Genomic DNA, 18,028 nt, shown 5'->3' on the forward strand with positions numbered 1-18,028 from the left:
GATAACCAAAAAACCCCGGCCGAGCTCTCGCATGCTGATTCCGTGTAACCCGAACGTATCATCCTGCAACGCCCATAGATTGATGGCGTTAACGGGTCATGTTGTGTCCGCATGAGACCACACAAGAATAGTTCTCATTTGGTAATAGATATGACTCGGCTACCTCCGACTTTCGGCATTGCCGATGGATGCCTAGACTGATGAAGACTCCATGAGGAGTATATATTCCACAATTCTCTGCTATATATGCCAACTATTACGCGCTGTATGAATAATCTTTGACTCAGATACATATATGCACCCTTTGAATTGTTTTGGCAAATTCACGATGAAATTTCTCCACCTAACCGCCGTTTGTGGTATTCTTCTACAATGCCATGCTCTGGGATTGCGCGGACTTGAATCAGTGTTTGAAAAACGACAGAGCATTGCCCCGGGATCACCTCTCTATGAATGCCATTCCAACTGTGGTACGCCCCTTTTTATGACCCCCTAGCAACCCAAACCTGAACTTAAATAGCTAACCATAAACGCTATCAGGAAACGTAATTGTGCTCTCGCGCACCAATAACTACTGCTCAAACTCCACTTTCATCGCGGACTTGGACGCCTGCCTCAAATGCGCTCTTACGGAAGATATATGGCAGGATTACGGCAACCACGTTGCGGCAGCTGCTAAAGCCTGCGGCGATGATGCTACGCCTAGTCCATCGTCAGCAACAGGTGCTGCGTCGGCGACTGTGACTGGATCTGTAGTTTTGACTACTCAAGCTGCTGCCACTACTACTCAAGCTGCTGTCACGGCTACTCAAGGTACTGTCACGGCTCCTGCTGCTACGCGTTCATCTTCAGCTGTATCTACCCCTACGCCTGGAAGAAACTCGGTAAGTGCCTCCATTTCCACACTGTTATAGTTTGTGCTAATTATTCATGATAGACTGCACCGTCGTCGTCTACATCTTCTCCAGCAAGTCCTGTACACACTGGGGCTGCTTTGGCTATTAACAGTGATTACAAGTGGTCTATCGTGATGACTATTGCCGTTTTGACGGTGTGTCACGCCTTTATATAAGCTGTGTTGAAATCAATGCTGCTAGCATGCTACTGGTTACTAAATCTGGTAGCTATTGCTATTACATGTACTTATACCAAACTTTGTAGATTGATATCTAAGAAATAAACTTCGACTGAGAATTAATTACTGATATACCAACTCTCGCAAACCAGCTATTTTATTTATCTCCACTAGCCGCAATAGTCAAATAAGACCACTTCTTATCCTCCGCAGCCAGAGTCTCAGTAACTTGAGCAGCATACTGCAACGTCTCGGCCCCAATCAACAGCCGAAGAGGCGGCTCATCAATCTCGGCAACCTGCAGTATAACATCTGCCACCTTGACCGGATCCGTTGGCCACGAATCCGCTTTCGACCGCACATACTCGCTAACAGCCCCTACCGTCTGCCTATACGCCTCACTAACGGGTGCCACCTCCATCGACGTCCCCGACCAATCTGTCCTCATACCGCCCGGTTCAAGAACCGTAACCCTAATCCCCAGCGGCCCAACCTCCTTTGCCAGCACAGACGAGAATCCTCCCACCGCCCATTTCGCACTCTGATACGCCCCCAGGCCGGCCGAAGCCATCCGTCCACCAACTGACGAAACCTGAATAATGTGCCCATTCCCCTGCGCGCGAAGCACCGGCAGAATGGCTTTGGTCACATACACAACGCCCATATAATTCGTCTCGAATTGGGCCCGGAATGACTCGATGGTAATATCCTCTATGCTCGCGACGTCGGCGTACCCGGCGTTGTTGACGACGACGTCGATTCGGTGGAATTTCTCAACGCCGAGTCTGACGGCTTCGAGGGCATGGTTGTATTGAGTCACGTCGAGGGATAGGGGGAGGACCTTTTCGGTGCCGTGCTTGTCAACAAGGTGCTGTAATTGTTTGGCGTTTCGTGCTGTTGCAATCACGGATCCTCCGGAGTTTAGGATGGCTTCGACAATGGCGAGGCCAAGGCCTCTGGAAGATCCTGTGACGAACCAGACTTTGCTCATGATTAGGAAGGTAAAATAATGCGGTATTGAAGTTAACGTTAGGATATTAAGTCAGCGAAGGAATTTACTGATCTGTTGAATTTTCATCCACCGGGGGTTCAAGTCGAGACATTATATAGTAATGTGTTTTGATTTTGATTTACATTGTCTACTGCAAAGTACTGGGTTTGCGGCCGCATTGCTGCCAATATTTGACTTTGTTCGATATGAGGGGCGGCCGCATATATGCGGCCGCACTTGCCCGCATTTATACTCTTCCTTACATCACCTTGTTCTACACCTCTCCTAACTCACAAAAGTAACCATACCCATGAATCTGACTCCAGCATCCACCAGCACAGCCCTCCATGCGTGCGCTCCATGTCGCAGCGCAAAGCGTCGATGCGACAAGGCTCTCCCGAGCTGTGGTCTCTGCCAACGAACGCGCCGCAACTGCGATTATGCGCAACAGCCCGCATCAGAAGAGAGCCTTCGCGCACGCATTCGGGAGCTGGAGAGTGCGCTTCATCTTTCCAGCGAGTCTCCATCGACGTTAACCGATCTTTCGGATGAAACCGTGGCGAACTCGTCGCTGCGTACTAGCATCTTCTTCTTGGATTCTGATATCCACGAATACTCAAATATCCCCATCAAGGCAACCACAGGGGTTTCTATCCCGGAATACGTCGGTGAGCATCTCCAGGAACGATGCCAAATCGACGAAATTACAACTCTCTATTTCGAATCAGTCCATACCTGGATGCCGATAATCAACAAGACCAGACTCAGCCAACTCGTAGACACAGCGCAGACTCAAAATGAGATGCAAGCCGATCTCGCGCTCTTACTACTAACCATGAAACTTATCCAACACCCACCAGATGCCTACCCTGCTCAATCTACTTCTCTGTACGTCGCCGCTAAGCGGTTTTCGTTCGCATTGGACATGGCAGGAATCTGCTCGTTGCTCAGGCTGCAGGCAACTTTGCTCATCACGGTGTATGAGCTTGGCCATGCGGTTTTTCCTGCTGCTTATTTATCTATTGGGTCCTGTGCGAGGCTGGGCTTTGCGATGGGGATTCATCATAAATCGGCGCCGCAGATGTTGCGGAAGCCGAGGAATTGGATGGATTGGGATGAGAGACAGAGGGTTTGGTGGCTTGTTATAATCCTTGATAGGTATGTGTCAATATAAGTATTAAGCGGGATACTTCTAATCTATTTACTGCATTTTGTTTCAGATATATTTCCGCTGGAGGTGATTATCGCCCGCTGAATAGTGATGAGCCAAGCACGCAGTCATACATTTCTGGAGATGATGGGGCGTGGGATAGAGGGGTATATATTTCTTTTGGTTGCTATAGGATATAAAATAACGGATCTAGGAAATGGTGGTGGCACCTGAACGACTCCGCACCTCGACCGATCATCCTGTCAGCCAGTTTTCACGCATGGCCCAAGCCGCCCACCTACTCGGCCAGGCTATTAGGCATTGCAACGACGAGACATCTAACATGAGCTTTGTCCTTGAGGACATTGACGTGGTATGTCAGGCTACTAATTCACTGCTTAATTTGATGACTGCGAATCGAGATGATACAGTTTGCTATTACGTGGCTGTGGCGATTTGTTTTAGGTGAGACGGCTACATTCTACTTCTATAGATGCTCATTTATTTTACCGTCAGTGCTCTTATGAAGGTCAGCGAGTTCCATTCCTGCGACTCCTTCGCAAAAGAAAAACCACTAGACGCGGGAGCCTTCGCGCTCGCTCGGCAATGCACCGCCAAGGCGGTTCTGATCATGAAGCAAACCGCAGCGCAAATCATCTCATTTGTGCAGGTTCTAAACGAGTCATTACTTCTTGAAGAACGCAACCTGCCAACTCTCTCGCCACTGTTTTTTCACTGCGTGTACCGGGCAGCAGCGGCCCTGACGTGGGTTTCCTCCGAGACGTCCGGAGCTGAGCGTGAGCAGTATATTCACGGGATATCGCTCTGTGTGGAAATTCTGCAAAGGGCTGAGGCGAGATGGAAGTCTGCTGGTGAGTGATGCTTAGTTGGGCATAGGGGTATGCTAATCGTGTCTTGGCGTGGTAGACGCATATCTAGAGGCTCTTCGGATAATGGCGCAGTATTTTCAAGACGGATAGTGCTTATATGAGTATTTGTCGGAGCCAACCTGCATACTGACAATTGTAGAGAGTAGTGGTAGCCGATCTCCGTCGTCGGCAGCCATTCCCCGGCTCCAGCCCCAAGCAATCTTGGTCGTCAGCCACAACTAGTCGTGAAGCGCAAGTAACAACCGGGAACGGCCGACACGTCGGACCTGGCCTCGGCGTGGGATTTGTGCTACTGTTATGTGATTGTGGACTATGGAGAGTGACATCAGCCTGTGAGCTCGCAAAGCCTTATCAAGTCCCGCGTGGGCTTACTCCTAGTCGGCTGCTGCGGGCGATGATTCGCCCTGCCTGGCTTTATCGCGGGCACCGGCCCACTGCGACCACTGCTTTATCTTTTACAGCTTCAGATCGAGTAACAAAATTCTCCATATACGCACCCGCTCGTATGGTTGGCGGCATATATAGTTATATAGTGATTTGCCCACTGAGACTGCATCGATTTCGTTATTGATGCTCAGTATACAACCAATTAACTAAGGTGCAAATCCACCATGGACGGCCCAGACCAGATTGGGCCTGATACTGCGCCAAAACGGTCCTTTGCAGACCAAGGCAGGCGCGTCGTCAAGACTTTCACAACCAAGTGCGTGCGAACTCCTTTTCGGTATGAAAACATACTAATTATTGCAGAGATGGCTTGATCGGTGATTACGACTATGGCTTCCTCTTCCGACCCAACCTTCCATTCATGACGAAGACCCGACGGGCAAGCCCGTTTTTCGGCCTTCATGACAAAATGCCAGTTGTTTTGGCTTTTCTGCTTGGTCTGCAGCATGCCCTGGCCATGCTTGCCGGAGGTAATTGATCCGCCTGCAGCATCTATAACCTCAATCTAATGAGATGTAGTAATTACTCCCCCCATCATTATTGGTGGGGCAGCCAACTTCGACACCGAGACATCGCAGTACCTGGTGTCAACATCATTAATAGTCTCCGGGATCTTGTCTGCCATCCAAATCACTAGATTCGGCATCTACAAAACCCCCTACTCCATCGGCACTGGCCTGATTTCCGTCGTCGGAACGTCATTTTCAACCCTAACCATCGCTGAAGGCGCCCTCACTCAGATGTATAGCAGTGGCTACTGCCCCACTGATGCCAAAGGAAACAAACTAGCCTGTCCAGATGGCTACGGCGCTATTCTCGCCACGAGCTGCCTATGCGCACTCCTCGAAATCGGACTTTCCTTCATGTCCATCAGAGTGCTAAAGCGAGTCTTCCCACCCTTGGTGACTGGTCCCACTGTACTTCTTATCGGAGTCAGTCTTGTGCAGAGCGGCTTCAAAGACTGGGCTGGCGGCTCTGGCACCTGCAGCAGTGACCCCAGTTCTGGCGCCTTGTGTCCCAGTGCAACGGCACCACACGCTCTGCCCTGGGGAAGCGCCGAGTTTATCGGCCTCGGTTTTCTTGTCTTCCTGACCATCATCCTCTGCGAGCGCTTCGGGTCACCCATCATGAAATCCTGTTCCGTCGTCATCGGTCTGCTGGTCGGATGTATTGTAGCTGGAGCATGCGGGTACTTTGACCGATCCGGCATCGACGCGGCGCCTGTGGCATCGTTTATATGGGTCAAAACGTTCTCTCTGAAAATCTACTCGCCTCTCATACTCCCACTACTAGCACTATACATCGTGCTGATGATGGAAGCCATCGGCGACATCACCGCCACCTGTGACGTCTCCCGCCTCGACGTCGAGGGCGAAATGTTTGACTCACGTATCCGCGGTGGTGTGCTTGCGGACGGCTTTAACGGATTATTAGCTGGTCTCTGCACCATTACCCCGATGTCGACGTTTGCGCAAAACAACGGTGTCATCGCGCTGACCAGATGCGCCAACCGCAAGGCGGGGTACTGCTGCTGCTTCTTTCTAATAGTGATGGGAATTTTCTCTAAGTTTGCTGCCGCCTTGGTTGCCATTCCCTCGCCTGTGCTGGGAGGGATGACTACGTTCTTGTTCTCCTCCGTCGCCATATCCGGTCTGCGAATCGTCTCTACCGTGCCGTTTACTAGACGCAACAGATTTATCCTGACCGCGTCGTTTGCGGTGGGCATGGGCGCGACGCTTGTCCCTGACTGGTTTTCGTACGTGTTTACGTACTCGGGGGTAATAAAGGCCTGATCGGGCTGATTAACGCAATTGAGTTGGTAATGGGCACGGGGTTCGTGGTGACTGGGTTTATAGCGCTGATTTTGAATTTGTTACTTACTGAGGAAATCGAGGATGAGGAGGAGGAAACGAGGGTTTTGGACGCAGCGGAGGAGAAGAGACGATATCCGGAGACTGCAGTGCAGGCGACTCCATATACTCCCGAGAGTGAGCCTGGGGAGGCGAAGGCTAAGAGTTCTTAGCTAACATTATGCTCAGATAGTTCTAGAATACATATCAATTGATTACTAGTTATTGATACACCTACATCTATACTACATATGTACATGGCATACATTAAATCATTGACATCATCAATTGATCTGACTGCTTACACCTCGGGATCTCCCGGCGCCAACATCCGAATATAAAAATGCTCGCCCCTTTCCAACACGGCAATCGTATCACCGACCCTAATCTCGAAATCTAATCAGTTAGTAAGACTGATCACAAATACCAATTGATGGATATATCCACAACTCACTCTCCACAGCAGGAACGCACTGCATCCCCAAACACGCCAATTTATCCCCACCGCCTTTGTCAATACACCGATACCCCTTGAGCGTCTTTTCCGGCTCTCGGGGGTGTCTGTAGCCGGTGTCAGGGTCAACATTCGGCAATTTACAACGAACGGTACGACAACAAGTATAAATCTCAACATTCTTCCTGTCACCATTCGTCCGGCTTTGATGGTCGTTCCCCTCGGTGTTTGGGTTTGCTGCATGGAAGAGTTCTGGTTCTGGTTCTGGTTCCGGTTCTGCCGGGAGAAGAAGTATTCTCTTCCATTCATCCTCCGCATAGGCCTGAATCCCACTAACAATAATATTTGCGCGGAACCGTCGTGCACTCAATCTCGGTATTGCATGTACGCACCGCCGCGCCACGTCTTGTACAGATGCGAGACTAAGTAGATGTAGCGGATACGCATCTGCAAACGCGGTATGTGGCTGATAGCCCAGAACATCCCTGCGCGGCGCGTTTCTGTAGATAGGGCGATATGAGGATGGGTTAGTGCGGAGGAGGGTTATTTTTTTCTTTTTGGACTTGCTTGTTTCTTGGGGACGGTGTTGTAGGTTAGGAAGTTTAGAAAGGAGTCTGGCAGATGGCAGGCATAGTCGTAGGCTAGTGGAAAGTCTTTCCATATTTGAACATTGACCACTGGATACTGCTGCTGGGGGTACAGAGGTACCCAGAACGAGACTGATTTCTCTACCACCCCCAATCTCATCCCCATACTCAATATCCTACTCGACGAAGTGCGGGGATACTGAACCACCAAAACACCACCCGACCTAACCTCCTCCAAATCCCCTCCGTAATCTTGACAAGTCGGGTCCGGCAGCCAGATCTCCGTGCTCACGAGGGCGAGTTTATCATACTCCTTGTTCCGAAGGGTCCGAAATTCCCACCTCAGCTCGCTTTCTCCGTCCTTTTTTGTGTGTGCTGGAATGAGCTCGGCGATGCAGAATTGTCGATCGTACTCTAATCCCGTTGCGGCAACAGCAGAAGTGGAGAGTTCGATGCCGCGGCAGGATTTGAGTGGGTATGTGAATAAGGCTTTAATTTTTATATCAGTGGTAGCTGAAGGTGGGGAGAGGGAGAATTCAAATTCATCGGATAGATTGCTTTGGTCTGCAGGTAGCCCTAGACGACGACATCCCCGCGGTTTTGAGCTGTTGGATGTATGGGCGATGAAGAGGAGGATTGGTAGGATGGTGATAAAGAGGGATGTAGGAAGGTATACTAGAATGATATGGAGGGGCATCATGCCGCTGATTAATGCTTTGTTAATAAGTTAGATCAATTCATCGCTGTGCTAATGACGAATTAAATATTATGCTGGTAATGACATTGATCAAATCGGCGATATAGTTGACGTAGGGATAAAATAAAATAACGTAATCGGTAAGCGAGTGGCAACTGTAACCGAGGATTAATAGAATGGTCCTCAATAAAACGACCTGTCTACTCCGTACTTTAGCCTCAAATATAAGCGGGTCCTGACAAATTTACTGTAATCATGCATAATTGTTCACCAGTGTGTTTAACAGTTGGTTAAGGTGGAAATCACATCTTGTTATCTAAATGTGAGTCATAGATCACGTGAAGGACAAGGTCTACAGCATCCGCTAAGGACTGGAAATAAGAGTAGATTATTTTGCGCTTTAATATGATTAAATTAGAGTTCAAATAAATATCTTAGGTTGATTGGCGGGAACTGGCCTGATGCTCAGACATTTATAGACTGACTATTCTATATATACATTTTTGATCTCTGCTACACTGTTTTAGCCATTGAGATATTCTATCTCTGATTTGCTTCGTGAGGTTCAGTTTATTAGTTGATGGTGTGTCGTTTAGGTTATTATATGCTTTTCATCTGTTAGTCAGAGAGCCCGCAATACATGTCACCAGATCACGGTGGTCGATGATAGCTTATTATTGTCCAGAAATGGTCTGTACTAAGTCAACCCAGGATTAAGGATGTCAACTAAGAAATTTGACTAACCACTAGTCTGAATGACTAAGGATACCTATATAGTCTAGGTTAATGTTACTTGATGAGGGCTTAAATGTTATCAGCTTGCTCTAAGCTTCTCAGTTAGTGTACCTCTGGACCCTCTGTTTCTGGCTACTATGTCTTTAGCCACGAGCTCTTCAGTCACAGAAAGTTGAACCGCATCATCATCTAGCTTTGAGGATTACTTAGAGGCCTCCCTAATGATGCTTGATGACATGATCTTTGTGCTCCACTTCTATCACCAGTGATAGAAGTAATCAAGCAGAAGTTTAATATACAGGGAGATTCAAAACTGACATCACCATCACTCTTAAACCAATTCAGCCCCGTTGTGGAGACTATAATAAAATCACTAGTCTGAAAAGAGTTAATGCTATATGTTACTTGTTACTTGTTACTAGCCTATCGTTCTTACATACCAGTTACATTGCAAATTTTCAAGGGCCCAGTACACTCAAACGACATTAGGGTTTTCATTCACTTTGCATCTTTGTCAAGAAGCATTTTCACAATGGACTCACATCCATATTCAGCTGCTGCTTGCAATGCCGTCCTTCCATAATAAGATGCAGCATCTGCATTCACTTTCGCGCCTTTCTCAAGAAGCAATTTCACAATGGACTCATGTCCACGCCCAGCCGCAGCTTGCAATGCTGTCCTTCCATAATAAGACGCAGCATCTGCATTCACTTTCGCGCCTTTCTCAACAAGCAGTTCCACAATGGACTTATTTCCATATTCAGCTGCTGCTTGTAGTGCTGTTCTTCCACCCTTCTCAGCAGGATCCGCATTCACTTTCACACTTTTGTCGAGGAGCCATTTCACAATAGACTCATGCCCACGTCCAGCCGCTGCTTGCAATGCTGTCCTTCCATAATAAGAAGCATCCGCATTCACTTTTGCACCTTTCTCAAGAAGCAGTTTCACAATGGACTCATTTCCATATTCAGCTGCTGCTTGCAATGCCGTCCTTCCGTGATATTCTGCAGCATCTGCATCCACTTTTGCATCTTTTTCAAGAAGCAATTTCACAATGGACTCATGTCCATGTTCTGCTGCTGCTTGCAATGCTGTTCTTCCACCCCACCAATCTGCATCTGCATTCACTTTTGCACCTTTCTCAAGAAGCAATTTCACAATAGACTCATATCCATGACTGGCTGCTCTTTGTAATGCTGTTCTCCAATATGTATCTCTATCCACCTTTGCCCCTTTATCAAGAAGCAGTTTCACAATAGACTCATATCCATATTCTGCTGCTATTTCTAATGCTGTCTCTTCATGGTAAGCAGCATCCACTTCCGCACCTTGTTCCAGGAGCAGTTTCACAATAGACTTATATCCATGTTCTGCTGCTGCTTGTAATGCTGTTTTTCCATAGTAATCAGCATCTGCATTCACCCTTGCACCTTTCTCGAGAAGAACTTTCATAATGGACTCATATCCATGTTCTGCGGCTGCTTGCAATGCTTTTGTCCCATTGGTACCTGCATTCACCTTTGCACCTTTCTCGAGAAGTAGTTTCACAATGGACTCATATCCGTGTTCTGCTGCTGCTTGCAATGCCTTTGTCCCATTGTTATCTGTATCTACTTTGGCACCTTTCTCAAGAAGTAGTTTCACAATAGACTCATATCCTTGTTCTGCTGCTGCTTGCAATGCTGTTTTTCCGTAATAAGAAGCAGCATCTGTATCCACTTTGGCACCTTTATCAAGGAGCCATTTCACAATGGACTCGTATCCATGTTCTGCTGCTGCTTGCAATGCCGTCCTTCCATAATATTTCGCAGCATCTGCATCTATTTTTGCACCTTTCTCAAAAAGCAGCTTCATAATGAACTCATGTCCATGTTCTGCTGCTGCTTGTAATGCTGTTCTTCCACCCCACCAATGAGCATTTGTATCTACCTTTGCACCTTTATCAAGGAGCAAATTCACAATGACCTCATGTCCATTACCAGCCGCAGCTTGTAATGCTGTCTTTCCACAATATCCAACAGCATCTGCATCCACTTTTGCATCTTTCTCAAGAAGTAGTTTCACAATTGTCTCATATCCATGTTCGGTGGCTGCTTGTAATGCTGTTCTTCCACCATACTGATTGGCATCTGCATTCACTTCTGCACCTCTTTCCAGGAGCAGTTTCACAACGGACTCATCTCCACATTCAGCTGCTGCTTGCAACGCTGTCCTTCCTACAGATCCATATCCAGCCGCCTCTGCATTCACTTTTGCACCTTTGTCAAGAAGCAGTTTCACAATGGATTCATATCCGTGTGCAGCTGCTTCTTGTAGTGGTGTTCTTTGATAATCATAATTAATAGGCGCATTCACATTTGCACCCTTGTCAGCAAGGAGTTTCACAATCTGTTTGTGCCCATGGTAGACTGCAGCTTGTAGAGCAAAACCTCCCCAGCTGTTATTCTCTGATTCATCTATATGTGCCTCTGTTATATTGCTGGTCAGTGGATCGATGGAAACGTGATCTGCACCCAGGACCTGCAAAGCCATCCACAGTCTTCCGAGGTCCTCAGAATCCATATCCGTATTGTTGTCGATGAGCATTTCTGTAATCCCATATTTTGCGTTATCTGGGAAGGCAACGCTATCAATGGTTTCTTTACTCAGGAAGAGATCAATGATATCAAAAATACATCCCTGCCAGGGTCTCTCTGTTCGACAGATAGAAGCCAGCTCTCTCTTTTTACCAAATGGAACCGCATACCGAGAGCTGGAACTACGTAGGAAGCGAAAAAACGCAGGGAGAGAATCATTGCTGCCTTGTTGAATATTAGCAATGAGGTGATTGACAATCTCTCTTCCTGTCTGTTCTCCAGACTTTCTTGCGGACATCAGATAATCGGTACAAGCTATGACTTGCAATTTTTTGGATAACTAGGATTGCTACGTAGTTGAGAAGTCAACAAATATCGATATCGTCAGCAGCAAGGGATGATCAAGCAACAATATTATAAGTCAGGAAACAGAGTGGCTCTGGATTGAGAAGAGCTGAAGGCTCAGGCGGATTACTAATATGATAAAAAAACATCAAGCTGGTGCATGAGAGAAAGTTGCTATTTGGTGAAGTGCGCTGACATCAGTTTTAAGTCTTTTATCAACCAGGGCTTGAGGGAAGGGTGGCGAATCTCCTCTTGAGGTCGATTTGTAATTCAACAAATACCACAAGAATGATCACTTCCATGAATAATGGTTGGCAATGCATACCCCGCTCTTGGAACAGTCTAGACCTTAATATAAATCTCTAAATGCTCAGCCTCCTAAAATCTGCAGAATTATGAGATATTTCTATTTAGAAGACCTATATTCGTAAGGAATCCATTATCCCAAGTACAGTATACAAACACTAACCCAGAGTAATTAATGCGAAACACCTCCAAATTACGAGGATTGTGTATATATCATGTTAGGTGCTCATCTAGTCCCTCGCCTAATAGTTGATTTAATTGGCTAACGACTAGGTGAGTCATACCTCAATTTCATTGCCGGTGATAAAATCATATATTATTTAATCGAGGTGATAATACCTGACGTTCTGCAGGGCTTTGGATTCGGCTGTATCCCCCACTGTGACCTGAGAATGGCGCGGTCCGAACTGTCTCCAAAATAGGCTAGGAGAAATGGTGTGATGTGAGGGATCTTGTGATCATCTAACATTTTCTGCGTCGCCTACAGTACAAATGGATGGGTTACCGCCGGGGATTTGCGCCTGAGGCCATTCTGAGAGGTATGAGAAGTATGTTGGGAAAGAACGTTTTATCTCGCCTGTGAGCCTGGCTGCTGAGCCCGTGCCATTCGGTTCACCTTCTGGTAAGGTGGCAATGATCACATTATGCCCGTTGATATCGCCAGCATGAAACAAATGGTTTTAGCTGTGACTCCAGGGAAATTGCTCTCAATGGCGGTTATACAATATGTGCAAGGTTGCTCGTGCCTCTATTTCGAGCGGGGCGATCCATGCGACCGTATGGACATTCGGGTCGAGCTCCATTGACAAGTAGGTAAGTTATCATTGAAATTCCAATACATGTGTGTAACTCATATTTGTCAGAGTAGGATGCCTTAGAGAATTTCGTCGATTGCTAAGAATGGCGGGGCGCACTCGGCTGCGGGGTCGAAGGAGCTCAGCCACGTCTGCACGCCTACTCCTTGGGGCACATCACCGTGCAGATGGCTATATCACGATAAAAATTCATCAATTTCACGTATCGTAAATAGGGAACCAGCACTTGATTATTCATGTTATGATGCTCGATTAAATATACCAGAGAGAGTATATAGTCAATATATTGCAAAGAATTTCCAGACACAAGTTTAGGATCTAGCTCAAAGATTAGGATGTAATGTATTGTAAAAGTCAATACTCGTTCAGCCATTAAGACGTAGCGCTAACGGAAGAAAATTAAGGTTGAATCCGCAGTGGAGCTGAATCAAAGGTAAAGCCAGTCTCGAAATCGGTCAAAAATAGGTGCGGATAACGAAACCGCCTTCACCTGGAATACTCCTCTTTCCTTTAATTTAGTCCCATTCTCTTGATGGAGTACAACCACTAATATATATGTATTTAGTGGAATACTAGTATAATACATGGGTATTGTATATTCCGTGTTGCGCTCAGAAATTGACATAACACTGCATATCGGATGAAAATACCAATTTTTAACAGCCTAGTGTTCTAACTTACATTTTGAACAAAACATGACAATACTGACACCTTTGTTTCGCGGCAAACAATGGGACCAGCTCCGACAGTTGATAATTCGCACAATGGAAGAACGATTTGGAGACTTATCTCAGGTTAGGGGATTATCTACACGGCTAATCGTGGACGGGAACTGATTGACGTATTATGTAAGGGATCTTGCATAGAACTTGTAGTCAGGTGATAAACAAATAACATTAGACAGTCTAATTTTACAGTAGCATGCCCTTCTGGGTCCAGGATTTCTGTGTCCACAATGCTCGGGCCCACATCCCACCAGTACTTTCTATTTATAGTACGCTCAGGCGTAGAATATGTTTCGAGGATAAAATCTTCAATACTGTCTCAGAGTATATCAGTAGCAAAATAATATCCTACGAACACGAAGAACATTCCAGGCACATACCCTCAAGCGCGCCTACCTCGCCCGCATTGCTTAGTGACGCAATCCCTCGTGTCGATGATCGGGCGATAGGCTGTTATTCGACTGTGTCTGCCTTGATGGTGTGGCGGAAACTTGAACACATGGCCGATAAAGAGTCGTTCAAAATTTTTACTAGCAGCCAGATTCCATATCCCAACAGCTATGTCGTTGGTCTGGCACAGAAAGAAGATGAAAACTATATCAGTCCGATGGCAGCCATAGACCTAAAACCCAAAGTCAATTATACTTTCGTTCCTAGTGATAATATTTATGTCCAAATTAAAAATTTAAATCCAGGTTCACTACACTCCTTTAGCAATACTTATAATAAGAAAATAGCAAAGATACAGATTCAGAAAGTGTATAGAATAGCTATTATAATAAAACATAAAGATAAAATATTTAATATTCGCTATTTCTAATCAAAGACAGCTACTAGATAATAAATTCTATAAAGGATATAAATAAATATTTAAGTTATAGTCCCATAGACATTCATAGTTATAGCTATATTATAATCTATTAAAAAGGAAGAAGACTTAAAGAGAGATAAAGATTGATTATAATAAGTCTTAAAGCTTTTATTTTCAGATTAACTGAATGCTATTCTACTTATATTTAATAATATATTATGTAGAAGCCTAAGATTTAAGATTAGATATTTATCTTATAATTGATATAATTATAATAAGATCAATATTCGACATATATATATTACTTGTAGTATCTCAGTATAATGGGATTCCGCTCTTGTCATAACTGTGTTTACAATACCCATAATATCGACTACTGTCCCACCTGATCATAGTAAAATATCGCGTGTAACATGGTACAATATCATACCACATCATATTCTCATGTATAACATATATCACTCTGATTCCTGCTGCTTTTAATATAAAGAAGAGGTAATCATCATTTCCTATTACATAGAGCCTTCATATTCTTATTCTCTTAGAGTTTCCTTTATAGTCATAGACAGAGTTAATCAGAACATCTAATTAACAGAGTTATCTATTTAAATAAAGACTCAGCTTTATGTGATTTTCTTAATTATTAAAATAAACTACCCCGGCTCATCAATGGAACCCCAAGAGACACAAAAAAGAACAATGTCGTCTTATACATATACTGATAAAATATAATATCGCTAACCAAGAGCTGACAATTTTCAGTATAAAGCAATGGTTTCTGGAAAAAGAACTGACTAGATTAAAGCATTCTCTTATATATAGTTTACATTAGTGATATTATCAATATTCATATATATTTTATAATCAAAATTTTAAAGTAAAAAGAGTATAAAAAAGTCAGTTTTATATGGGTATTGCGGGTGCGTCACTCAATTGTATATGTCGCTCGCTGCGAAATACATCATAGGACCAAAACGTGGAATGGCATCCATTAAAGCGCCACCTAACACAAACACAATTCAAAATCTTCCAAAAGCTTAAAAAAAGCTCAAATCGGACAGATTGTCCATGATTTTTTTCCCAGCAGCCTTGGCCTCCTTGACCTGCTCGGAAATTATTTTCCCCGGTAGATCTGGCTCTTGCAGCGAGCCTGGATTCAGGAGCAGGTAGATTAAGAAGATTCCACCAACAGTCTCCAATAGAGATATAGCCAGCCATGAATACACGCGTGCATGAGAGACCTTGGCTTGGACTCTCGCTTGCTGGGGGATCGCAAGAGATATTGTGCCGCCTGTATCCCAATTATTATGGAAGCTGTCCCACGCGGCCAAATAACTTTGACGGATAAGAGTCTCGACATATAGGTCTAGGTTGTTCCAGGTTGGGAGCAGAGTAGAGTTCATCTGAGAAAGCGAAGTCATTACATCTGGAAGAAGCCAGACAGCCTCTTGTGACCATGTGTTGGGATCTATAGTGGCGTCGTCAAGAGGAGTCTGGTCTTCAATAACTCGCGGCGAGATATATTTGCTTAGCTGGCTAGTTGTTACGCCGGCCTCTATGGTCACATTGGCAAACAGATAACAACTACCAAGTGCCCAATAAGTCTTGAACTGCGGATAGCTGTTCACATCGCCAAACTGGTTTGGTGTGAGGTTCTGACAATGCGAGTACTGGTTGGCGATGATGAGAGCTAGAGAGTTGGGCCCTGAGACTTTGCTTGCCGTCGGAAACGAGTTCGACTCATAATCTTTTTTGTACCACAAATTATTGACATCAAATAAGATGGCATGCCCTGGATTCGTGTAGTAGGAAAGTGTGTCGTTCAAGACACTCGTTTGCCAGTCGTACGTAGTGGCTTGAGAAAAAGCCGCATCTGGGACCTCCGCTGCTGCCATTGCCCAATTTATATTCTGTATTTTGATGCAAGGTACAACAACATTTGTCAGTGTTGAATTCTCTAGAAGACCGTTAGAATTCACGACGTGACGGCACCCATTGCCTCTCAAAGAGGTTCCGTTGGTAGAGGCGGTTGTGGTGTCTGACCAAGCTATATTAGCATACCCTAGAGCCTGTCTAAGGACGTCAGTCCTCTTGGTTGGGTAACCGAAAACCGTGTATTGAGACCAGTAAGAATCACTTGCAGTTGGGTTTGTCGAATTCACGGGTACAGCCGCTGTTTGCGGACCGGCGACGAGAGATGGATTCCAGTTCACCGCACCGGAAAGAAGAGGGGCTATAAATGGCTGGGGAAAGGAACAGAGAAGAAAAACGGCTACTGCCCAACTGCGACGACCCCTTGGTAGCCCGAAGGGAGGTCTCATCCAAGGAAGTAGCTTATATCTCGTCATGAACGACACCTGCTTCGAGCTGAGCCCTGTGTTCGACTGGGTCAGTTCCCACGCACCTCTCCAGGTCGCAATAGCTGCCCAGGACGTGGTGAAGAACTTGATAAAAACCAATGCGGCCGAAACCAAGGTTGTGACATCTGACGATCGAAGAAGAAGCTTTCCATCAACATAATGCGGTGTGGAATCATCACCAGCGTTATATCCATCGACCGCATAAACGAGCACTAACGCCAATGCGATGCTCCCAGCCGTGTGCACGAGGAGGAGAGGCGTGGTTTGAAGGGCTTTTTTTGGTCGCGCTGGATTGGGAGAGTCATTCTTGGCCGGAACTGCTTCGTGCTTAACCTCTTCTGCCGCCGCTGGCGATGGCTTTGAAGGTTCAACCTTTTCACTCATGATTGGCAAAGATCTCAGCAATAATAAGAGTATTATCAGTGTAAGAGGCGCAAGGAAAACAGCATAATCCTAGAAAAATCAATGTTAAAGTCCCCGATACTTGCTACAGCGAGGGAACATATTTCTAGCAGTCAGCATCCGCTTGGGAATGGAACATTGAAAAGTTCAGGTTGTGTTTCCTAGAAAAGACTGCAGCAAGAGCGCACATGCCGCTATCGCTTATTCTTCCCTAGATAGATTAGTAGGTGCTGAAGGTGGCTGGCTAAACTTGAGCCTTGAGGGTTCGACGTAAATAATTAGGAAACACCACATGCGAGTAGGCTGACAGCCTTTATGCAGCGCCAAAGCTGTGAATTCAGCCGAAAAGCAGCCAGCCAGTCCCCTCCTCCACACGTAGACTTATTGCTGGCCTACATAGTTTCTGGATCTAACTCCTTTGGGAGCATGGTAGAGTTGAGCTAAGGGTGGGTTACACGTACTAGCACTACATACGTGGCTTGCTATATTGATCGGTGTTTACGGAGGTGGGCACAAAAAGTCGCGAGAAGCGCTAAATCTAATAATACACTAGCCTTACTATTGAATGTATTATCTAGGATTTTAATAGCTTAGTCATATATTAAATACCCCTCTTATGAACAAATGTGAAATTAACATATCATATTTTATTTTTATTGGTCATTATATAATGTCTTATCAAAGAATTTATGGTAATGTGTATTGATAAAACTCAAAAATACCAACTAAAGAAATTAGCGGGCGTCATATTCTCACGACTTTTTGTGCCCACCTCCGTAAGAGATTAAAAATAAGAATTAATTTATAAATAA

General features: G+C 45.4%; 7 protein-coding genes across 7 annotated transcripts; 3 read left to right on the top strand and 4 right to left on the bottom strand.

Annotated features, from left to right (window-relative positions):
• Positions 1-328: 328 nt before the first annotated feature.
• On the top strand, positions 329-1,072 carry BGW36DRAFT_432078 (uncharacterized protein; the record flags this gene model as incomplete). Its single annotated transcript, XM_046221078.1, has 3 exons — positions 329-470; positions 541-884; positions 938-1,072. The coding sequence occupies 3 exons, from the start codon at positions 329-331 to the stop codon at positions 1,070-1,072; spliced, it is 621 nt and encodes a 206-aa protein (XP_046067620.1).
• A 118-nt stretch (positions 1,073-1,190) lies between these two features.
• Positions 1,191-2,239, bottom strand: BGW36DRAFT_419945 (uncharacterized protein). Its single transcript, XM_046219483.1, has one exon. The coding sequence runs from the start codon at positions 2,064-2,066 to the stop codon at positions 1,233-1,235; it is 834 nt and encodes a 277-aa protein (XP_046067621.1). The 5' UTR covers positions 2,067-2,239; the 3' UTR covers positions 1,191-1,232.
• Positions 2,240-2,345: 106 nt separating this feature from the next.
• Positions 2,346-4,457, top strand: BGW36DRAFT_54062 (uncharacterized protein). The gene is made up of 5 exons (XM_046222406.1): positions 2,346-3,224; positions 3,287-3,383; positions 3,431-3,681; positions 3,733-4,088; positions 4,144-4,457. The coding sequence occupies exons 1-5, from the start codon at positions 2,377-2,379 to the stop codon at positions 4,194-4,196; spliced, it is 1,605 nt and encodes a 534-aa protein (XP_046067622.1). The 5' UTR covers positions 2,346-2,376; the 3' UTR covers positions 4,197-4,457.
• On the top strand, positions 4,296-6,575 carry BGW36DRAFT_54093 (Xanthine/uracil/vitamin C permease). Its single transcript, XM_046222407.1, has 3 exons — positions 4,296-4,809; positions 4,857-5,023; positions 5,073-6,575. The coding sequence occupies exons 1-3, from the start codon at positions 4,718-4,720 to the stop codon at positions 6,344-6,346; spliced, it is 1,533 nt and encodes a 510-aa protein (XP_046067623.1). The 5' UTR covers positions 4,296-4,717; the 3' UTR covers positions 6,347-6,575.
• Positions 6,576-6,624: 49 nt separating this feature from the next.
• Positions 6,625-8,410, bottom strand: BGW36DRAFT_388489 (uncharacterized protein). The gene is made up of 4 exons (XM_046217233.1): positions 8,353-8,410; positions 7,440-8,296; positions 6,858-7,419; positions 6,625-6,799 (listed from the first exon to the last, which is right to left on the bottom strand). The coding sequence occupies exons 2-4, from the start codon at positions 8,142-8,144 to the stop codon at positions 6,705-6,707; spliced, it is 1,362 nt and encodes a 453-aa protein (XP_046067624.1). The 5' UTR covers positions 8,145-8,296; positions 8,353-8,410; the 3' UTR covers positions 6,625-6,704.
• A 1,177-nt stretch (positions 8,411-9,587) lies between these two features.
• BGW36DRAFT_274451 (ankyrin repeat-containing domain protein) lies at positions 9,588-11,309 on the bottom strand (the record flags this gene model as incomplete). Its single annotated transcript, XM_046210175.1, has 2 exons — positions 9,588-10,654; positions 10,709-11,309. Coding segments are annotated over 2 exons (1,668 nt in total), but the record flags the coding sequence as incomplete, so codon positions are not given.
• A 4,041-nt stretch (positions 11,310-15,350) lies between these two features.
• BGW36DRAFT_388498 (uncharacterized protein) lies at positions 15,351-17,539 on the bottom strand. Its single transcript, XM_046217234.1, has one exon. It carries the CDS (start codon positions 17,196-17,198, stop codon positions 15,492-15,494), a length of 1,707 nt encoding a protein of 568 aa, XP_046067626.1. The 5' UTR covers positions 17,199-17,539; the 3' UTR covers positions 15,351-15,491.
• Between the last annotated feature and the right edge of the window lie 489 nt (positions 17,540-18,028).

The sequence above is a fragment of the Talaromyces proteolyticus genome (genome assembly GCF_021365285.1).
Source record: "Talaromyces proteolyticus strain PMI_201 chromosome Unknown BGW36scaffold_12, whole genome shotgun sequence".
NCBI lineage: Eukaryota > Fungi > Ascomycota > Eurotiomycetes > Eurotiales > Trichocomaceae > Talaromyces > Talaromyces proteolyticus.